Below are 21,673 nucleotides of genomic sequence, written 5' to 3'. Positions count from 1 at the left end.
CCTGTTTTGCTACATATTTTCCTCCCATACCATCTTAAGAAAGGAGGCATGGGAAGTAAATTTTGAATCCATGTATGTACAAAAAAATCTTTATTATGCTCTTACATATGAGTTGTAGATTGTGGATAAAATTCTAGTTTGAAAATAATTTTCCCCTTTAAATTCTGAAAGTATTATCTCCCAGCTTTGCTATTTAGAAGATCCCTGCAACTATGATTCCAAGTTCTTTTAATGAATTATGTTTTTGTTTTGTTTTCTCTCTGGAATCTGTTCATACATTTTCTTAATGTTTGTTATTCTCATATTACATTATAATGTACATTTTTGTGGGGATTTTTTATTCATTGGTTTAGCATTTGATTGGCCTTCTCAATTTGAAAACTTTCAGTTTTTAGTTATGAGAATCTTTTATTATTTTAAAAATAATTTCCCCCTCTATTTCCTTCTTTAATTGTCTGGAACTGTCAACTGGAACATTTGACTTTGCAGATGAGTATACTTTCTGACAAATTTCCTTAACTTAATTTTTCAAATCTTCCATAAAATTTCGGGGTAGATATGATATTTTTAATTTCCAATAGCTCTTTCTTATTCTCTGACTTTCACTTTTACAATTCTCTGTTCCTTCTTATGAATGTAAAATCTTTCTGTCTGAGAAAATATTACCTTAAATTAATTTTAAGTTTCTTCTGCTTTCCCTGTTGTCTTTGTCTCCTTTTCATGTTGAAAACTTTCCTCAAGGGCGGTGCCTGTGGCTCAAAAGGGTAGGGCACCAGCCCCATATGCCGGAGGTTGCGGGTTCAAACCCAGCCCCAGCCAAAAACTGCAAATAAATTAAAAAAAAAAAAACTACAAAGAAAACTTTCCTCAAATATCTGATGGTCCTTAGTTGTTCAGTCATCTTTAAAAGTGACAAATTAAAAACTAATTAGAGGTTGGGTATGGTAGCCCACTTCTGTTATCCCAGCACTTTGGGAGGCTGAGGCAGGAGGACTGATTGAGACCAAGAGTTCAAGACCTGTCTGTGCAACATAGTGAGACCCCATCTGTACAAAAAATAAGACAAATTAACTGGGCATGGTGGTGCATGCCTAAAGTCCTAGATCCTCTGAAGGCTGAGGCAGGAGGATTGTTTGAGCCTCAGAGTTAGATGCTACATAGAGTTATGATTGTGCCACTGAACTCCAGCCTGGGAAGCAGGCCAAGACCCCATCTCTAAATAAAAAATAATACAAAAATAAATAAATACTATTAGAAGTTCAATGTAGAGGGCTGAGACTTGTGCACTGGTGAATTTATTGAAGGAGGATTGGAGGTATTATCAAGGGCATCCAAATATGATTGTCTATAAATGTTTTAATGAGATCATTTAGTTTACTCAGAGATTAAATCTTCCAGTTTCCTGGGAGTAGAGTGGGGAAAGGATTCCACAGTTCTGTGGGAAGATTTTCTTTGAATCTCCCTAATTGTATGCCTTATTCTTACATATCTGGATGCTCTAAAACTAGAGACTTACCTGATATTTTTATTTTAATTGATATGTTCAGTGCAAGCAATGTTGAATGTGTGAGCCTTGTGGTTCAAAGGAGTGGGGCAACGGCCCCATGTGCCGGAGGTGGTGGGTTCAAACCTAGCCCTGGCCAAAAATCTGCAAAAAAAAAAAAAAATAATAATAATAATAAAACATAAAATAAAAATTATAACCAAAAAAAAAGGAAAATTAAAAAAATATCAAGAACCTTTGTCTATCTTCAAATTTTCCATGTGGGGCTAAGTAGAAGCCAGCCACAGGTGGGCTTGGTCTTATGGTAGCCTTGTCCTAAGGGTCATAGGTCAAAGGAGCATGTAGGAATTATTATGTCTCACTTTCCATTATTGAAATGGTAGTCAAGTGGGAGTTATTTATATCCTACTGCTCAAGGTCATCTCTGAGACCTGATTTTTCACACATGTCTGCCTCCTGAGGGTACATGTTATCACATGGTCCACAGAGTTAGTACTGCTGCAAATAGTGGGAGCTTGTCAAAAAATGATGTGAATTTTCAGACAAGTTTTGAAGAACTATCCAAAGACAGGTAAATACAACTTTGCTACACTGCATCTTATACTAGCAATTTTTACTATTACTTGTCTACTATTTATTCCATTTTACTGTAATATGAAATACCAATGTTATTATTGTTGTATCAGTTACAGATTTGACATTTTGCATGTTCCAGTTTTGGAGCACTGGCAAGCCTTTACTACTAGGGCTACAGTATTAATCTTTTTCCCCTTTTTTAGTTGAAATGATTTTACGAGCTTCAAGATGCTTCAAACTCTAAGTTTACGTGAAATAAATGACCTGTTAAGAGACAGATAACAGCATAGAAGCATGTGTTATAGTGATACAACCACCTGAAAATGTTATAAGCACCTGATTCTGATGAGGACTCAGGAGATGAAGAAGGTGGAAATATAAATAATCTGCCAGGTTCTTTCTTGTGTATGCCTGCATGTCTTATTCAAGATGGCTATGATGCTGAGTCTACCTCAGGTGGTCCCTCATACGCACTGGAAGATGACTCTGGACGACGAAGTTCCATCTACATCTACTGTGCATCAACCTCCTCCATCAAAGAGAAAGTGACACAAATTGTTCACAAACGGAAAAAAGCTGACCTGACTGCATAGCCTGTAGCAGGTAGAGTTACAGAACCAGCAAATGATTTCTTCATTAAAATGAGAACTCCCATAGAAATTCTTGAACGTTTTCTTGATGACAAGGTTGTTGAACTTATTGTCATGTACTCCAACTCATATGCTATAAGTAAGGGCAAACTCTTGGCTTGAATGTTTTCTGGGAATTATTTTTCTGAGTGGTTGCATTTCAGTTTTTAGAAGGGTGTATGTAGATGTGTATAATGTACTCATTAGTCCTGCCACGAGACATGACCACTTTGAAATTATATTTTCTAATTTGCATGTTGCTAACAATGTAAATTTGTACTCAATAAACAAGTTTTCCAAGTTGCAACCTTTTATATGCACCCTCAGTGAGAGATGTATAAAATTTGTTCCAAACGAAACATAGTTCAGCTTTGATGATTGCATGGTTCCTTATTTTGGTCATTACAGGTGCAAACTATTTATTAGAGGAAGGTGCATTCAGTTTAGCTGTACCCTTTGGTGTGGTGCAACACATCTGGTTTCAGCTGTATGAGGAATGCAGTGCTGGTTCATCATTTGTCCTTCAGTTTAGTGAGGCACTTACCAATGCACACCTTGGACAATACCATTTTGAATTCAATAACTTTTTCACCAGTATTGCACTTCTATTTTTTTTTTTTTTGTAGAGACAGAGTCTCACTGTACCGCCCTCGGTAGAGTGCCGTGGCGTCACACGGCTCACAGCAACCTCTAACTCTTGGGCTTACGCGATTCTCTTGCCTCAGCCTCCCAAGCAGCTGGGACTACAGGCGCCCGCCACAACGCCCGGCTATTTTTCTGTTGCAGTTTGGCCGGGGCCGGGTTTGAACCCGCCACCCTCGGCATATGGGGCCGGCGCCCTACTCACTGAGCCACAGGCACTGCCCCAGTATTGCACTTCTTGATCAGTTCCGTTCAATAGGTACAGTGAGAAGGATCACCTTGACAAAGCTCCATTGAAATTAGATGTGGCTCTGAAGAAAAAAGAATGAGGCACATTTGATTATTGACTTGATAGTAAAGGCAATATTGTCTGCAGATGGAATGATGACAGTGTTGTCACTGTTGCCTCATCTGGTGCTGGTATCAATCCCCTATGTCTTGTCAGTTGTTATTCCCAGAAACTGTAAAAGAAGATCCAAGTTCAAGCAGCCAGACATGATCAAAGTGTGTAGCCATTTCATGGGAGGTGTAGATAGAGCTGATGACAATGCTGATGAGTACTGGGCATCAATCCATGCAAAGAAATGGTGTTCAAGCTCTCTTTTGTTCTGTTTCAAATTGGTCTTACAAAATGCTTGGCAACTGCATAAAACATGTGATGAGAAGCCAATGGATCTTTTGAAGTTTTGTTGACATGTATTCCATTATCTGGAGGCCCAGGGTCATCCTCCAGAACCTCACTGAAGACGAAGATTTTCTCAGATGCATAACATTGACTCATGCTATGACGATGTGAATCATATGATAGTCAAGCAGGGAAAGCAAACATGGTTTGGTGAATGTCATAAAAACACCACTTTTTGATGTGAAAAATGTGGTGTTGCCTTACATGTGAAGTGTTCTGTTGCATATCACACTGAATAGCAGGTGTCACCACCTCCTGAGATAAGAAACATGATTTTATATGTCGTGTACAAGGTAGCAGTGATTCTGCCTAGTGTTGCATGTTTGGAACACCACATAACAACAATGGAATATAAGAAATTATTATTTTTTTCAAATTCTTGTTCCTTCAATTTTGTAGGTAACATATATGAATCTTATGCAAAAAAAAAAATCTGATAATTTTAACCTCTGGTGTAAATGGCTTAAGCATGGACTTTGGAATTAGGACATCTTGGGCTTGGGTCTGTTTTCTACAACTTTTTAGCTGTGGGTATTAAGTAATTTATTTAATACCTTTAAGTAAATAAATACCTCAGTTTTCTTTTCTGTCAAATTGGAACAATTAATATCTCTTAAGGTTATGAGAATTAAAACATTTACATCACTTAGGGGAGACTCTGGCATATGATTAAGTATTCAATAAATAATGGCGATGTTACAATCCTATTTCAAAAACATATCTGGTTGGTGAGCATTAACTTGATTCCTCTTCTAACTTACTTTGTGGTATTTGATGTAGCATTGACTCTCTGGAATCCAAAGGGCCATGAAGACCATTCAGCCCCTGCAATCCAGTTCATGAATTGTCTTTTGTGCTCTTCACCCCCACTGAGCAGCTTCATTAACAAGTGGTGAAGTTGAGCACAGATCTCAGGTCTTCCTGAGCCTGTTTTGTAACCTCCAGAGTGTGCTTCCTCTCTTTAATCTCCTTTTTTCTTTCCTAATAAATTCTAATGGTGTTTTCAGTTACACAATGATTGATTGCAGCTTTGCTTTTCTTTCTACATTATAGGACATGGGGACCAAGGGTCAGTTTGAGGGAAGACTCAGAGTGGTGATGTGGTCAAGTTCAGCCTAACTTTTCTTTGGCCTCCATGAGGAATCTGCATGTAAACAATTGTCAGTGCTTAGAGCTAATTGTATCTTATCACAGTTTGCATAGCAGTCAGGATGACTGTGGCTTGTGTACAGGTTATTCATGTGCATTTGCACCAGCACACATGGGGATGCTTGTGGATCTGTAGTAAATCCAACTAAACGCATGAGCAAAGGGGCACATGTATGCTCATGCCGTAACTCTACACACACACTGTTAGCCAGGAGCACAGAGATCAGCATATTTTACCATGCACCGCCAATTGGGGAAGGCCATTCAGGACAAGGGAAAGGGAAGATTATGAGGCCAAAAGAGAAATGAAACTAAAAAATCCCACTATGTCAGCATTAACTGAGGTATAAGAAGTGGGCTTTGGACAGACAGACAGACTTCTGGGGTATGTCAACAGCCAAAATGACCAAAGGACCTCTTCTCTGGCTGGTGATTGAGCTTGGGTGGCTTTATCTGAGTAAGTGTCCTAAAGCTGTCCATGTAGGAGTCCTTAGTGGACTTGTGATTGTGGAATGAATTTCCAGGTATTGGTTTGGGCCTCCGTAAAGCAGAAGCCCACTTCAACCCTGTGTCTCTCCCTTCTGCTCCTAGGCTGACTTCTGGGGAGGGTCTCCTATCTCCTTACACTGTATAAGGTTAATGCAGAAACTGGTTTAAGGGTTTTAAGGTGGGGTAATTTGTGCTTATATTGGAAACAATAATTTAAGAGCAGACACAGAAATAGCAGGCTACATAAAATGAGGAAAAATTATTTCCTCTGTAGATATTGTGTGCATAGTCAAAGTCAGGGGAATTAGTTCTGGAGAGAAGTGAGAGGTGTTCTTATCACTCTTATTATACTGTCTCACACTCTCTTTTTTTCAGAGTGTTTGCTTTTTGTTTTGTTTTGATAGGATGAGGATTCTTTTCTTCACATTCTGGACAATGCTAATGTACACACTTGGTTTTGGCTAGTGTGGTTTTTCATCCTGGTCATATACAGCCAAAGTGCAGTGACCTGGGCTCCAGCTGTATTTCAGGCACTAACTCTTGATACTGGGAATGTGTCTAAACTGTGCTGGCTTTTCCAGGTTTGGAATGACAGACTTGGATGAGACCAGTTTTAACAGTGTATGATTCTAGGTCTAGATAATACCTAATTGCCCTTGGCAAATTTTTTAAGTCCATGTTTTTTACTTGATATGTAGTAATTACACATACTTATGGGCTACATGTGATATTTTGATACATGCAAACAATGCAGTGATCAAATTGAGGTAATTCATATATCTATCACCTCCAACACTTATCACTTCTTTGTGTTGAGAACATTCTGCAACATCTCTTTTAGCTATTTTGAGATATATAATAAATTATTGATAAGTATAGGCACCCTACTGTGCTAGCAAACAGAATTTATTCATTTTATCTCACTGTATTTTTGTACAGTTAACCAACTTCTCTTCATCTTCCCTTCCTCCTATCCTTCTCAGCCACCGGTAATCAACATTCTATTCTCTGCCTCCATGATGTCCACTTCCTCAGCTCCCACATATGAGTGAGAACATGTGATGTTTGTTTTTCTGTGTGTGGCTTATTTCACTTAACATAATGACCTCCAGTTCCATCTATGTGTCTGCAAATGACAGGATTTTACTCTTTTATCGCTGAATAATATTCCACCATGGCTATACAAAAATTTCTTTATCCATTCATCTGGTGGTGGACGCTCAGGTTGATTGCATACATTGACTATTGTGAACAGGTTTGTGATGAACATGTAAGGCAGACATCTCTTCTACATACTGATTTCCTTTCTTTTGGACATATACCTAGTAGTGGGGTTGCTGGATCATATGGTAGTTCTATTTTTAGTCTTTTGAGAAATGATATTGTTTTCTAAAATGGCTGTACTATTTACATTCCCACCCATAGTGTGTGAGACTTACCCTTTCTCTGCAGCCTCGTCTTCATTTTTTTTTTTTTTGTCTATTTGACAATAGCCATTTTAAATGAGGAGAGCTGATATTTCATTGTGGTTTTGATTTGCATTTCCCTGATTATTAGTGATGTTAAGCATTTTTTTCCATACACCTGTTGGCCATTTGTATATGTATGAATCTTTCAAACATGCTACATGAGAAAACATCTACATTGCAAGGGAAACAAATGTGTTCACTCTCTCATTGTTTGCATGCATCATACTGTTATTTCTGCCTTTCTTTTTTTCTATAACTCCATGCATCCCCAGCTTCCTACTTAAGTTAGGCTTTCCCTGACCACGCATTGCCTCTGGACTGGTTTAAGCTCTTGCCTATGGAGTTGCTGTGTCACAGAACTTATCACCCTATAGTACTTGCTCACTTTCCCTCTTTCCCTAGTTACCCTGTAGACTACATGAGGAAAGGTCAGGTACACTTTGTTTCTTGGATTCCCACACTTGGTTCCATGATTGTTGCTTAATAGACACTGAAGAAATCATTTGTGGAATGTAAGCAGTCCCTGTCACATTCACACTTTCAGTATGGGTTTAGTATGAGCACCTTTTTTGTTTGTTTGGATGTAAGAAAACTATAGTTTTCTTTTTCATCAATGATTTTTTTTTATTGGTCTTTATCTCATCCTAGAAACTTGAGGTTTGGAGGGTTTTGTTAGGTTGAAAATTGCTGAAGAGTTTGTCCATATGTCCTGACACTGATCGAGTGGGCTTTATTAATCCTGTTAAAAGGAGGCAGCTTAGAGATTATTTTTATTTTAACCTCTACAATTATTAGTTTATTAGTATCACCCAAGACTCAGATGATCAGTATTCCTTCTGAAATCACAGAAACAAGTGAAAATGGAAAGAATCCAAGTCAAAATTATATAAGAAAATAACGGTCCCTCATAAAGCATGTAAAATTATAAGAATGTTATTTTAAAATATTGGCACTTTAAGAAAATGGTAACTTCAAACACTACAAAATTGCCAAGTTGTTCCCTAAACTGCTAAGTAAACATGACTCTAATGAATGAGTTTGGATTTTGGTAAAGAAAAATTAAATTCAAATAAATTGAATAATTTGTATTGAGATGCTAATTTTAAGTGCCTCCTCTCTCTTATCTACTTGATTTATAAAAGCGGCAAACCACAATACCAGGAAAATATATTCTAGTTTAAATGTGACACCTTTTTAAAGGCTGACCCAATTAATGAAAAAATGCTGTCACTGGAGAGTCTCAAGTTTCCTGAGCAGTTTATATTTAGATAAATGGAAAAAACCTGCATATATAGGTGGCACTTTCTTAGTTTTCTCTGGAACTAACATCAACAAAAAATGTAATTTGATAGTTTTTTATTTTAAGCTCATGATTTTGGGGACACACTCTCAGGTCTTTTTAATGTGGGAACTGCAAACTATTACTGCCATAATGTGATAAAGAGAGTTAAAAAAGAATGTCCCCATGTAAAGTCTAGCACATATTTTTCTATCAGTCCTTCAAGGACAGACATTCAAAATGTTAGCTTCTACCCATCCCTTCTATAAGTAGACTGGTAACTCTTCACTTTTAAGTGGGCTACATGAAATTTGCAATCAACTGATCAAGATTTTAGAGTTGCAGTTATGGATGGAAACTGTCTCAATTTGGCTTTTATTACACCTGTCATGACATCAAGAGCATATAGACAAAAGCTTTTTTATCAGCTAACTATATGAAAAGATAAACACTGCCATAACTCATGTGTTCCCAAATGGGCAAAAGCAAAAGACTAGCTTCCCCTCAAGAAGGAAAATTTCAGACCTGTGAAAAAGGAAAACAATACTAATTTTAAAAATTGTATTTACTTAGAAGAATTCAGCATGTCAACAAAACAGCTACAATTTTTTTTTATAATTACAGAGTGGTATTCTGTTAATAGAATAATTATTTCATATAAACTGCATCAGAGACAACTACAGATAAATAGAACTATCATGCCCAGCTATAACTAGTTTTGTTGTGCACCGACAAGAACCTGCTTTGAATTTCTATGCCAGTTTACAACCTCCATACTGTACCAGGCCAGGGCTATCTAAAGACACATTTGGTAGTGTTAACTATACCATGAAAAGTGTACAGCCCCCACCCACAAAAGAAAACAACTTTTACAGCCATATATATATATTTTTTTCTTTAAAAGGAGTTGTGTACAGAGGGGCTAAATGCTTTATCGACAAGAAAAAAAACAAAAACAAACCACTGTGCTGGAACCAACTTATTAACCATCATAATCTATGTTTTCATCTTCATCATCTTCCTCTTTCCCTTCTTTTTTCAGCTTTGGTGACCCCCTTTTTGGGGCATCAGGCTTTCATTTAGCTTGGTTTGCAGCAATATGCTTTTTGTATTTTTCCTTCAGCTTCACAGCATTCTATTCCCAAGGCTTTTTGTCACCCATAGCAGTGTTATTCCACATCTTCCTGTTTCTTTGCAGTATCATCAAGAGATACGCCAGATGTTCTCCTTTGATTTTGGGGTGATACTCAAAACAGAACAAGAAAATAGCCAAGGGAAGCCTCTTGGCTGCATTGGGATCCCTGAATTTCTTTTTGTTTTCCCTTTAGGAGGGATATAGGTTTTCATTTCTCATTTCATTTATAAAGGGCCTTGTCTATCTTTGCCATGTCTTCAGATTTTCCTTTCTCTTTAGCAAACATGGCCTTTCACTTCTCTAACTACTTCTTAAAAACTCTGAGATGTGGGCTGAAGCATCTGGGTGCTGCTTCTTGTGTTCCTGCTGACAAGTTTGCACAAAGAATTCATGTGGTGACATTTGCCTCTCTTTTGTCCATCATTAGCTATTTTTCTTCAGCGAGGTCCATGGTTGTCCATTGTCTGTCTGGCTTTCACTTGCCCCCGTGCTGTCTTTATGGTGCTCAATGTACAGCAATGACTGAGAGCAGGAGCCAGATGCAGCCTCCTCACTCTCTCCGCTCTGTGACCTTATATAACATAACTCTCATTTTAAAAATATATGCCTTTTTTAAAGTAACCAACTTGAAAGAGAGTGACTACTCACCGCCACCAAGGATTAGAGCTGCATGTGCATCTTTAAAGATGCCCTTCAGTGTGTACATGGTGATGTTGAGACTCCGATTGGGGCAGAGTCTTGCTCAAGGTCACCCCCTAGAGAAGGCACCAAGCTGGTGCTAGAATCTAGGTTGCATGCAAGGTAACCACGGAAGGGCAACTACTTTGGTACCAACGATTGGTTTGCTCAGGGATGCTTTTGCACCTGGAAGAAACCATTTCTTGTTTTACTTCTAGATTCTGAAGTCCTTGGTTACTTGTACTAATACTTGATTAATTTCACATGGCATTTGCTACTTCATCTCTTCTGGGCGTTGAAACTATTTCTGAGGTGAGTATTCTCCTCTTTGTCTTACGGTGACAATGAGGTCAGGATTATTGAGACTTTCCTCTAAGAACACAGAAGCAGTGACTGGCAGAGTGGGGTTTACAGCAAGCATGAGCCGGATGTATGCTTTTTCTGCCACACCCAGTTGCCTGCTTAATTTTTTCAATATTAACTTTTAATCAGGCGAGTAATACAGAAACACTCTTGATAAAAAAATTAAAAACTGAATTCCCTTTTGACTGCCACCCTTAGTTCCAGTCCCTTTCCTCTGATCATGGAGGAAACTGACACAATGAGTTTGGTGTCTATCCCACAAGACATTCTCTACGTGTTTACTTGCATATATCTGAACCCATACAAACTGTTTTTTTTTTTTTTACTTATTTTATAAAAAGGGTTTTATATTTTATGACTTCTTTTGAAATTTACTCTCTTCAACTTTTTTTTTTTTCAAACTAATATGAAGGTACAAACGTTAAGTTACATGGTTTTCAATTCTAAGGTAAAGTTCAAGTTGCAGGTGAGGCCTTTACCCAGGGGGTGTGTTAAACACCCTCACATTTTGCAGGTTAGGTAAGATACCATCAATTGTCCTCCCTCCTCCCACCAACCACTCTCCCTTCTCTCACTTCCCCTTTCCCTCTTCTCCCCTTCCACTTGATAGATTATATTTGTGTTTTTGCTTTTGTGTTGGCTTATAGTTGTCTAAATATTGGTTTCATATTAGTATTGAGTACACTGGATACTTTTTTATCCATTCTTGAGGTAGTTTACTAAGAAGAATGTGTTTTAACTCCATCCAGGTAAACACAAAACATGTAACGTCTCCATCTTTTCTTATAACTGAATAGCACTCCATGGTATACATATATCACTGTTAATTTATTCATGGGCTAATAGGCATTTGGGTTGCTTTCATGTCTTGGAAATTATAAATTGAGCTGCAATAAACATTCTGGTGCAAATGTGCTTGTTGTAAAATGATTTTTGTTCTTCTGGGTAGATACCTAGTAATGGGATTGTGGGATGAAATGGAAGGTCGACTTTTAGTTCTTTGAGAATTCTCCATACTTCTTTCCATAAAAATTGTATTAGTTCACAATCCTGCCAGCAATTTAAAAGTGTTCCCTTGTCTCCATATCCACTCAGGTATCTGCATATTTGGGACTTGGTGATAGGGGCTAATCTTACTTGAATTAGGTGATATCTCAGATTGATTTTGATTTGCATTTCACTGATGATTAGGGACGATGAACATTTTTTCATGTGTTTCTTGGCCATTTGTCTGTCACCTTCAGAGAATTTTCTGTTCTAGTCTCTTGCCCACTTATAAGGTTTTTTTTTTCTCTTTTTTATTGATTAATTTGAGTCCTCTGTAGGTTCTAGTTATCAGGCCTTTGTCAGATTCATAACATACAAATATCTTCTCCCTTTCCAAAGGCTGTTTGCTTCAGTTGTAATAACCTTAGCTGTGCAGAAGCTGTTTAGCATAATCATGTCCCATTTATTTATTTTTTGGTATTGCTGCAATTGCCAGGGGGTTCTTCCCCATAAGATCTTTTCCCAGGCCAAATTTGTCAAGCATTTTCCCCACACTGTTGTCTAGAATTTTTATTGATTTGTGTCTTAAATTTAAATCTTTTATCCAGTGAGAATCAATTATTGTTAATGGTGAGAGATGTGGGTCCAGTTTCAGTCTTCTACATGTGGCTAACCAGTTCTCCAAGCACCACTTATTAAATAGGAATTCTTTTCCCCAGTGCATGCTTTTGTTTGGTTTATCAAAGATCAGATATAAGGCTGGGTTCATCTGTAGGTTTTTTACTTTATCTCATAGATCTATATCTTGATTTTTGTGACAGTATCATGCTGTTTTGATCACTACAGACTTGTAGTATAATCCTGAAGTCTGATAATGTGATGCCTCCAGATTTGTTTTTATTTCTAAAAACTGTATTGACTATTCAGTGTTTTTTCTTGTTTCATATGAAACAAAGTAGTATTTTTTTCAAGTTCTTCAAAGTGTGATGTTGGTGCTTTGATGGGAACTGCATTAAATCTGTTGATCACTTTGGGTACTATGGACATTTTAACAATGTTGATTCTTCCCAGCCATGAGCATGGTATGTTCTTGCATTTCTTGATGTCTTCTGCTATTTCTTCTCTCAGAGTTTCATAGTTCTCTTTGTAGAGATCCTTCACATCCTTTCTTAGATGTATTCTCAGGTATTTCATCTTCTTTGGAACTATGGTAAAAGGGATTGCATCTATGATTTTATTCTCAGCTTGCCTGTTATTGGCATATATGAAGGCTATTGTTTTGTGGCTATTGATTTTATATACTGAGAAGTTACTATATTCCTTGATCACTTCTAAGACCTTTGTAGTTGAGTCCCTGTAGTTGAAACCTGGGATTTTCCAGGTATAAGATTATGTCATCTGCAAAGAGTGAGAATTTGACCTCCTCTGTCCTCTTTGAATACGCTTGATCTCCTTCCCTTACCTGATTGCAATGATTAGGATTTAAAGCACTGTGCTGAATAGCAGTGGGCATCATTGTCTAGTTACAGATATGAGTGGAAATGCCTTCAGTTTTACTCCATTCATTATGATATTGGCTGTGGGTTTGTTGACCTCTATCAGTTTAAGAAATGTCCCACCTAAGCCTATTAAGTGTTCTTGTCAAAAAAGAATGCTAGATGTTGTCAGAAGCCTTTTCTGTATCAATTGAGAGAATCATATGGTCTTTGTTTTTGACTTTATTTATGTGGTGCATTATGTTTATGGAATTACGTATGTTGAACCAACCTTTCATCCATGGGATAAAGCCAACTTGATTATGATGTACATTTTTTAATGTGCTGCTGTATAATGTTTGCTAGGATCTTATTGAATATTTTTGCATCAATATTTATTAATGATATTGGCCTATAGTTTTCTTTTTTTGTTAGGTCCTTTCCTGATTTACAAATCAGGGTGATATTTGCTTCATAGAACATGTTGGGGAGGATTCTTTCCTTTTCTATGTTTTGGAATAGGTTATGCAATATAGGTACTAGTTCCTCTTTGAAGCTTTGATAGAATTATGGTGTGAAACCATCTGGTCCAGGGCTTTTTTTCTCTTTTTTTAGAAGATTTTATTTTGTTGATGCACTTTCAGTACTTGATATAGGTCTATTCAAAACTCCTAATTCTTTTGGGTTAAGTTTAGGAAGACAGTGTGACTCCAGATGTTTGTCCATTTCCTCTACAATTTCAGATTTTTAGGCATAAAGTTTTTTATAGTTGATTTTTTTTTGTATTTCTGTGGTATCTGTTGTTATTTCCCTTTTTTCATTTCTTATTGAAGTTATTAAAGGTCTTACTTTTCTGTGTCTGGTACTATGGCCAAGAGTTTATCAATTTTATTAGGGGTTTCAAAGAACCAACTCTTTGTTTTGCTGATTTTCCAAATGATTCTTGTATTCTCGATTTCATTTAATACTGCTTTAATTTTGGTTATTTCTTTTTTTCTGCTGGCATTGGTGTTGGATTTTTCTTCCCTTTCCAGTTGCTTGAGGTAGCACATTATGTTGTTGACATTTTCTCTTTCTGTTTTCTTGATGAAGGCATCTAATACTATAAATTTGCCTCCTAGGACCACCTTTGCAGTATTCTACAGATTTTGATAGTTTATGGGATTCATTATTATTTTGTTCCAGAAATCTAATGATTTCCTTAATCCAGCTATCATTCAGCATAAGGTTATTAGGTTTCCATGACTTTATTTGGGTATGAATATATCTGTTGTTGTTGAGTTTAACTTTTATTCTGTGATGGTCCGAGAAGATACAAGGAATAATGTCTATTCTTTTGAATTTGTTGAAGTTAGTTTTGTGTCCTAAGGTATGATGATATGATCTATTTTGGGGGATAATCCATGAGCTGATGAGAAGAATGTGTATACAGTTTTGTTAATAGGAGATGTTCTGTATATGTCTGTTATGTCCATTTGTACTAGGGTTATGTCTAAGTCCATTACTTTTCTATTTGCTTCTGTTTGGATGATCTGTCTGGTACTGTCAAAGGGGTGTTAAAATCTCCAACTATTATGGTTCAGGAAGATATCATATTGTTTAGATCATTTAGGGTTTGTTTTATGTATCAAGGAGTATTTATGTTGGGTGTGTAAATGTTAATTATTGAAATCTGTTCATGTTGTATTCTTCCCTTGACCAGTATGTAGTGTTCATCCTTGTCTTTCCTTATTTTTGTTGGTTTAAATCCAAATGTACCTGGAAATAAGATTGCAGCCCCTGTTTTTGCCTGATTTCCATTTGCCTGGATTACTGTTTCCATACCTTCACCCTGAGACTTGTTTTATCCTCTCAGGTTGGGTGTGTTTCTTCAAGACAACTTATATTTGGCCTCAGCTTTTGTATCCAGTGAGCCAGCCTGTGCCTCTTTAGAGAATTCAAGCCATTCATATCTATTGAGAGAATTGATAGGTATGGTGTAGTTTTGGTTATCTTGTTTTTCAGAGGTGCAGACCTTATGTTTATCCCTTGTGCCATTGGGGAAGCTAGGGTTTGTTCTTTAATTTCTGGATGAATTTATTTTGGTGAAGGACCCTCTTGCTGGTCAGTATGAAGAATGGGATTGAGTACTTCCTATAGATCTGGTCTAGTTATGGTAAATTTCTTTAACATTTGCATGTCAGTAAAATATTTGATTTCTCCATCAGAAATAAACTCAGTTTAGCAGGATACAGGATCCTGGGCTGAAAATTGTTTTGTTTCAGATGGTTAAAGGTCAATGGCCATTCTAGTCTGGCTTGAAAAGTTTCAGCTGAAAGATATGTGGTCATCCTGATATTTTTCCCTTTGTAGTAAGACTTTTCTTATACCTGGCTGCTAAGTTAATTACAATGTGTCTAGGAGATGATTTGTTTGGATTGAGTTGTGCTGGGGTTCTGAAACTAACTACTATCTCAATGTCTGTGTCTGTCATAATGCTTGTGAAATTCTCCACCATAATGTCTTGGAGTAAAGCATTCATGCCTTTAGGCCCATCCTCTTCTCTTTCACTAATCCCTCTAATTCAGATGTTTGATCTTTTGGAACGATCTCATAACTCTCTCAGGGAATATTCTGTTCTCACTCTCTCTTTTTTTTTTTTTTCCTGCCTCTTTGAATGATTGGAATAGTTCAAAAGTCTTATCTACAGGCTGGGCACAGTGGCTCACATCTGTAATCCTAACACTCTAGGAGGCCAAGGCAAGTGGATTGGCTGAGCTCATGGGTTCGAGACAAGCCTGAGCCAGAGCAAGACCTCAACTCCAAAAACAGTCAGGTCAAGTTGTGGTGGGTGCCTGTAGTCCCAGCTACTTGGGAGGCTGAGGCAAGAAAATCACTTGAGCCTAAGAGTTGAGGGTTGTTGTGAGCTATGATGCCAGGCACTTGACCAATGGCAACAAAATGAGACTCTGTCTTAAAAAAAAAAAAAAAAAAGCCAAAGTCTTGTCTACATTTTTTTTTTTTTCCTGAGATGGAGTGTCACTATCTATGTCCCTTTTGGTAGAGTGCCATGGCATCACAGCTCACAGCCACCTCAAACTCTCTGCCTTAAGCAGTTCTCTTGCCTTAGCCTCTCAAGTGCTGGGACTACAGACATCCGCCACAATGCCTGGCTATGTTTTTGTTGTAGTTGTCATTGTTGTTTAGTAGGCCTGGCCAGGTTTGAACCTGCCAGTCCTAGTGTATGTTTGTGGCACCCTAACCACTGAGCTACGGGCACTGAGCCCTTGTCTACAATTTTTGAAATTTTTTCTTCTCCCTCTTCAACTCTATTACTGAGTGTGTCCACTGTGTTTTGAAGCTCTAAATTCCTCTTTCAATTCTTTAAGCTCTGATATTTCTTTTCTCCTTATGTCCAGATACTCGATGACTTTTTCTTTAAATTCACCAATTTCTTGAGAAAACTTTTGAACTATTTTTTTGATTTCTATTTCCATCTTCTCCTCAATTCCAAACATCTTATTTGCCATCCATATTCTGCATTCTATTTCTGACATTTCAATAATTTCTCCATGGATGGTATTTTCTGTTTTATCTCTCCTTCTTGAGGAAGTTGATCTATTCTGACTTTTCATGTTGCCGGAATTCTTTTGCTGGCACCTCCCCATGGGTATTTTTATCTTTTTCTTTTGACATATATTATACTTTTTTTTTTTTTTGAGACGGAATCTCACTTTGTCTCCCTGGGTAGAGTGCTGTGGCATCATAGCTCACAACAACCTCAAACTCTTGGGCCAAAGTGATCCTCTTGCCTCAACCTCCCAAGTAGCTGGGATTATAGGCACCCACCACAAAGCCCAGCTATATTTTAAAGACGAGATCTTGCTCTTGCTCAGGCTGGTCTTGAACTCCTGAGCTCAGGTAATCCACTTGCCTCAGCCTCCAAGAATGCTAGGATTATAGGCGTGAGCCACCATGCCCAGCCTATTATACTTTTTTTGTTGAAATATTAGGTTGTCCCTGAATAGCTATTGAAAGATAATCTAATTGGGGATCCTCAGGGAGAACCACATAGATCTACTTAACAACTAAAACTGGTGGGGTGACACAAGATCTAGAGGCCCTAGGAACTGTAGCTAACCACCCCTTCACCATTGAGCTGGAGCATGTGCTTATGGCCCTTCCCTCACAGCCTTGCAAAGCTGCAGAGAGGGCTGCAGAGAGTTCTGAGGGCCAGCTTTGCTTAGATAGCACTGTCTGATTCTTTTCTGGTGTCAATCTATCTTCTACACAGTTTAAAGGAACTGCATTATTTCACTAGAGTTTCTGCTGTATAAAGATTCAAGCAGCTGTGCCCCACCCCTACCAGTGACTGAGGAAGGGAATTCTCAGATAGAATCACTGTTCCCACCCCTCATTGTGCTGATTACCCTCATTGTGCAAACAAATTCAAATAATTGGTTAAAAGCAGCCCCAGCCAGGTTGGAGAATAAGAATCCACAGAGTGTTCTGACCAAGAGTTCCAATCAAACTTGCTCCAGCAGTGTGAGCTATACCCATGCAAACAAGTTCAGAAAAGATGTGGTACCTTCTACTCTGCCCTCCCAATCCTGGGTACGGACTTGACAAAATGCACCCATCATCCCAGCAGGAGAGGGTGTAGTTCTTGGACCTTCCCAGTGCCGGTTGGCTGAGGCTAGATCTCTCTCTCTCTCTCCACATTGCTAGAAGGGAAGCTGAGGGTTGCCTGGGTGTCACTGGGCACAGATACCAGGAAGGGACTCTCCAGATATCTGGGGAATGGTGTCCCCTAGCAAGAGCGAGAGCCAGAAGAGACCATACCTCCCCACCAAAGTTAGTGCTGCTATACCACTGTTTCCTCTTGCACCAAAGGGTGGGGCACTGCTCAGTTCAGCAGCCAACACAATGTAGAGGTCTCCCAGAGAACTCACCAAACACCCTGGCCTCTGCAGGGGGCAGTCCATCAAGCAACCAGAGAAGGGGATGGATGAGCTGTGGGATCAGGACTGAAGAGGGAAAATTTTTTCACTTTTTATCTGGCAGGATGGGGACTCAGAGGTAGAAATTCCCAGGTGCAGGAGAACTAGGACCTCACAGCTCTCTCCTTTTTTCCATACTCATTTGAGGAAAGTCCATGATGAGCCTCCCAGTTGGGGGAGGGGGTCTCTTGTCCATCCCCATTGGTACTAGGCACCTTCAGTATAGTCACTCCATACCCGATCTCTGTTGTCTTTCTTCCTCTTCCTTGTCCTCACAGCTTGTCTCAGTGGGAATGCTATGCACCTTGAGTTCTTCTCCTTGTGCTCAACTCCCCAATTTTGACTTCTCTGAGTTTGCTTTAGTCCAATTTTTCTCCTACTGGAGCTTCTGGTGAAAGCTGCTTCTAGTTGTACATCTTGCCCCAACACCTTACCCACTTCATCATTAACATGGATTGGATTTTTCATGTCAATTCATATAAATCTATCTAATAATATTAATCTATGTATAATTCCATGGAATATGCCCCAGTTTAGCCATTTCCCATATGTACACTGTCCATTCTATTTACATAAATGCAGAGGCTGTAATAAACATTTGCAAACATGTGCCTTTGTGTACAAGTGTTGTTCTAGGGTAGATAAGAAACATGGAGTTGCTAAGGCAGAGTTAGGATACATACATATTGAATATTAACAGAAACTGCCAAATTGCCCCACAGTGTGCCTATACCAATCCATACCCCTATTTCATTCCAGAACCCTCTAGAAGGCTAAGTCCTTCCCTGGATCCCTTCCCAAAGCAACTTGGAGTTCCTTTAATGCATACCTAGCTGATACTTTATATTGTCAGTGTTTTAAATTTTTTCCCATCTCGGGGCTGAAATCAATTGACTGCTATGTTTTCTCATCTATGAATTGTCTGTTATGTCCTTTGCCAGTTTTTCTAGTGGGTCTCCTCTTATTGAGTAGTAGGACACCTCCTTTAATATTACAAACCTTGGGAAAATCCAGTGGAATACTTCTTGCACATTTTAAAAATTAACTTACCAGCTAGTCAAAAGAACAAGCTTGTATTTTAGTGTTTATTAATTTTGGGTGCATGTGTGCTATGTTGCTAACAGAGCTGAGGGTGACGACAATAAATTTCTTATTTTTTCCTTGGTTTAATGGGAGGGGGGCAAAAGGTACTTCCTATTGCTTTTATTGTCTGTAAAATGTTTCTACTGTGGCAATGTAAGAAGACTGAATTCAGAGAAGGCTGCAGGCTGGTCAGAATTGGGAATGACCTTTTGTCACAAGAGCCGATTATGAAAAACCCAGGAAGCACATGGTTTTTCTGACCATCTGGGTGACTCTTAGGGCTCATGTCCACCTTCTTCTATAGGGAATATCTCTCTTTAGGGTTCTTTGGAGAAAACAATGAGAAGGAACCCCAGAACCAAAGGGGAGCAGGGTGTGGACCTCACAATCTGAGCCTAGTTCTCACTTCAACAGTTTTGGGATGGAGTTTAGGGGATGGTTTAGAACAATGCTCACTTAAACTGATGGGCTTGAATGGGCTTAATTTTCACAGATAGAAAATGTTTCACAGGTTATCGGAGTCATAAATAATCTTATAAGAGCTCGTCTAGTGGTTCTCAACTACTGCATGAGTAGTCAACTACATCAGAATGACTTGGAGTACTGAAGCTATGTAGATGTCCACAGGCTCTGGCATCAGAGATTCAGACTCAGGTTTAGGCAATAAAGTATTTTTTACAATGTTGGGGAACACAGATGCTTCACTTTAGAAATGGTGAGACATTTCATCACACATAGCTGACACAATAAACCCAAGCCTTCATCATTTTTGTGGGTCATAGCTACCATTCTAGATTATTCCTATCGCCCCTTCTAGCTCTAATATTAAAAAAAGAATACATTCTTCTAAGTAAAACATACCAGGCACAGAAAGGCAAATACTGTATGATCTCAGCAGTAGGAGGAATCTCAAAAAGTTGACCTCATAAGAACACAGAGTAGCAGGATGATTATCAGAGGCTGAGGGAGTGGGGGAGGAATGGAGAAAAGAAAGATGTTACAAAGTTTCAGTTAGGATGACTAAGTTTTAGTGATCTATTGCACATCTATTGTACATTGTTACCACAGTTAATAATAGTGTGTTGCATATTTCAAAATTCCTGCAAGGACAGATTTTTAATGTTCTCACAAAAAAATCAGTAAGTTGGGGAGGTGATGGATATGTCAATTATCTTGATCTTCCTATAATGTATGCACATGTTGAAATATCATACTATACTCCATAAATATACACAATTATTTGTCCATTAAAAAGTAATAATCCACAAATTATGCCTAACTTTGTATTATTTTACAATGAGAAAATGGTCCAGAGCAGATAATCTCTAATTCCAGTTCCGAAAGAAGAAAAAGACAATGGAATATAGATTTTTTTTTAATTAAATCATAGCTGTGTACATTAATGTGATCATGGGGCACCATACACTAGTTTCATAGACCGTTTGACACATTTTCATCATACTGGTTAACATAGCCTTCCTGGCATTTTCTTAGTTATTGTGCTAAGGCATTTACATGGAATATAGATTTTTAGCTTACCTCGCTGTCATTGCACTCTATGGATTGAGAATCCCATTTAAGGTCTTTGAGTCAGTGATGCACAATACATATTACTGAGAAAACATGCTGAGTGCTGCTTTTGGAGCACCTGTCTATATGAACTAGTGGAACTAGGTTACAGTGTCAGGATTTTTCATTTGAGAGTTTCTTTGTTATTGAATGTTATTCGAGATTGGAGTATTGAAATCAGACAAAAGGCCTAGCTATGGAGATGAGGTTAGAGACTCAATGGTCAATTGTCTCCACTTGGGGATAGAAGCAGGTGGAGTTAGAAATTCAGCAGTACTGAAAGGTACATCTAGATTTATGCTAAAGAAACATATAGACATCAAGGTCAGGTGTGGTGGCATATGCCTGTAGTCCCACCTACACTAGAGGCTGAGGCAGGAGAATCACTTAAGCCCAGGAGTTTGAGGTTGCTGGGAACTATGATGACACCATTGTATTCTAACCTGGGGAACAGAGTGAGACTCTGTCTCAAAAACTTTGACTCTCTTCATCTTCCTGGAAGCATTTATCTGTATTTGCACAAGAACTATGTAACATATTTGAGAGACTTTATAACTGCATGCCCTAGATGTCTCATTTTTCCTTACAGCACCAGCTGCATCAGAGAATATTGTGACTGGGTTTTTGGGTCAGCCAGTGACTTTGCCCTGTTTGTACTCATCCTGGTCTCAGAGCAGAAACAGCATGTGCTGGGGCAAAGGCCAGTGTCCCAACTCAAAATGCAATGAGGAGCTTATCCACACTGATGGGATGAGAGTGATCTCAAGTAAATCAGCAAAATATGGACTTCTGGGGAATATCTGGAGAGGCAATGTCTCTTTGACCATCTCCAACCTTAATGAAGGTGACAGTGGTGTGTATTGCTGCCGTATCGAGGTGCCTGGCTGGTTCAATGATGTAAAGATGAACATTCGCCTGCAGCTGCAGAGAGGTAAGCACATGAAGAGGGGCTCATTTCTGTGGAAGAAAAGAGTCAATGGTT

General features: G+C 38.4%; 1 protein-coding gene and 1 long non-coding RNA gene across 5 annotated transcripts in view; both read left to right on the top strand.

Moving 5' to 3' along the window:
- LOC128569191 (uncharacterized) overlaps positions 1-2,491 on the top strand; it is a 65,478-nt gene extending 62,987 nt beyond the window's left edge. The window contains exon 4 of the long non-coding RNA XR_008375281.1: positions 2,284-2,491. This is a non-coding gene — a long non-coding RNA (uncharacterized LOC128569191). The remainder of the gene's footprint in view (positions 1-2,283) is intronic.
- A 3,080-nt stretch (positions 2,492-5,571) lies between these two features.
- Positions 5,572-21,673, top strand: part of TIMD4 (T cell immunoglobulin and mucin domain containing 4) — a 59,082-nt gene continuing 42,980 nt past the window's right edge. For all 4 annotated transcript variants that reach the window (XM_053567326.1, XM_053567325.1, XM_053567324.1 and 1 more), the window contains exons 1-2: positions 5,572-5,642; positions 21,281-21,622. In XM_053567326.1, coding sequence (XP_053423301.1) covers positions 5,573-5,642; positions 21,281-21,622 — 412 coding nt within the window. In that variant the 5' untranslated portion in view covers position 5,572. The remainder of the gene's footprint in view (positions 5,643-21,280; positions 21,623-21,673) is intronic.

The sequence above is a fragment of the Nycticebus coucang genome, chromosome 17, assembly GCF_027406575.1.
Source record: "Nycticebus coucang isolate mNycCou1 chromosome 17, mNycCou1.pri, whole genome shotgun sequence".
NCBI classification, from domain to species: Eukaryota; Metazoa; Chordata; class Mammalia; order Primates; family Lorisidae; genus Nycticebus; species Nycticebus coucang.
This window is presented reverse-complemented; position numbering and strand designations above follow the sequence as displayed.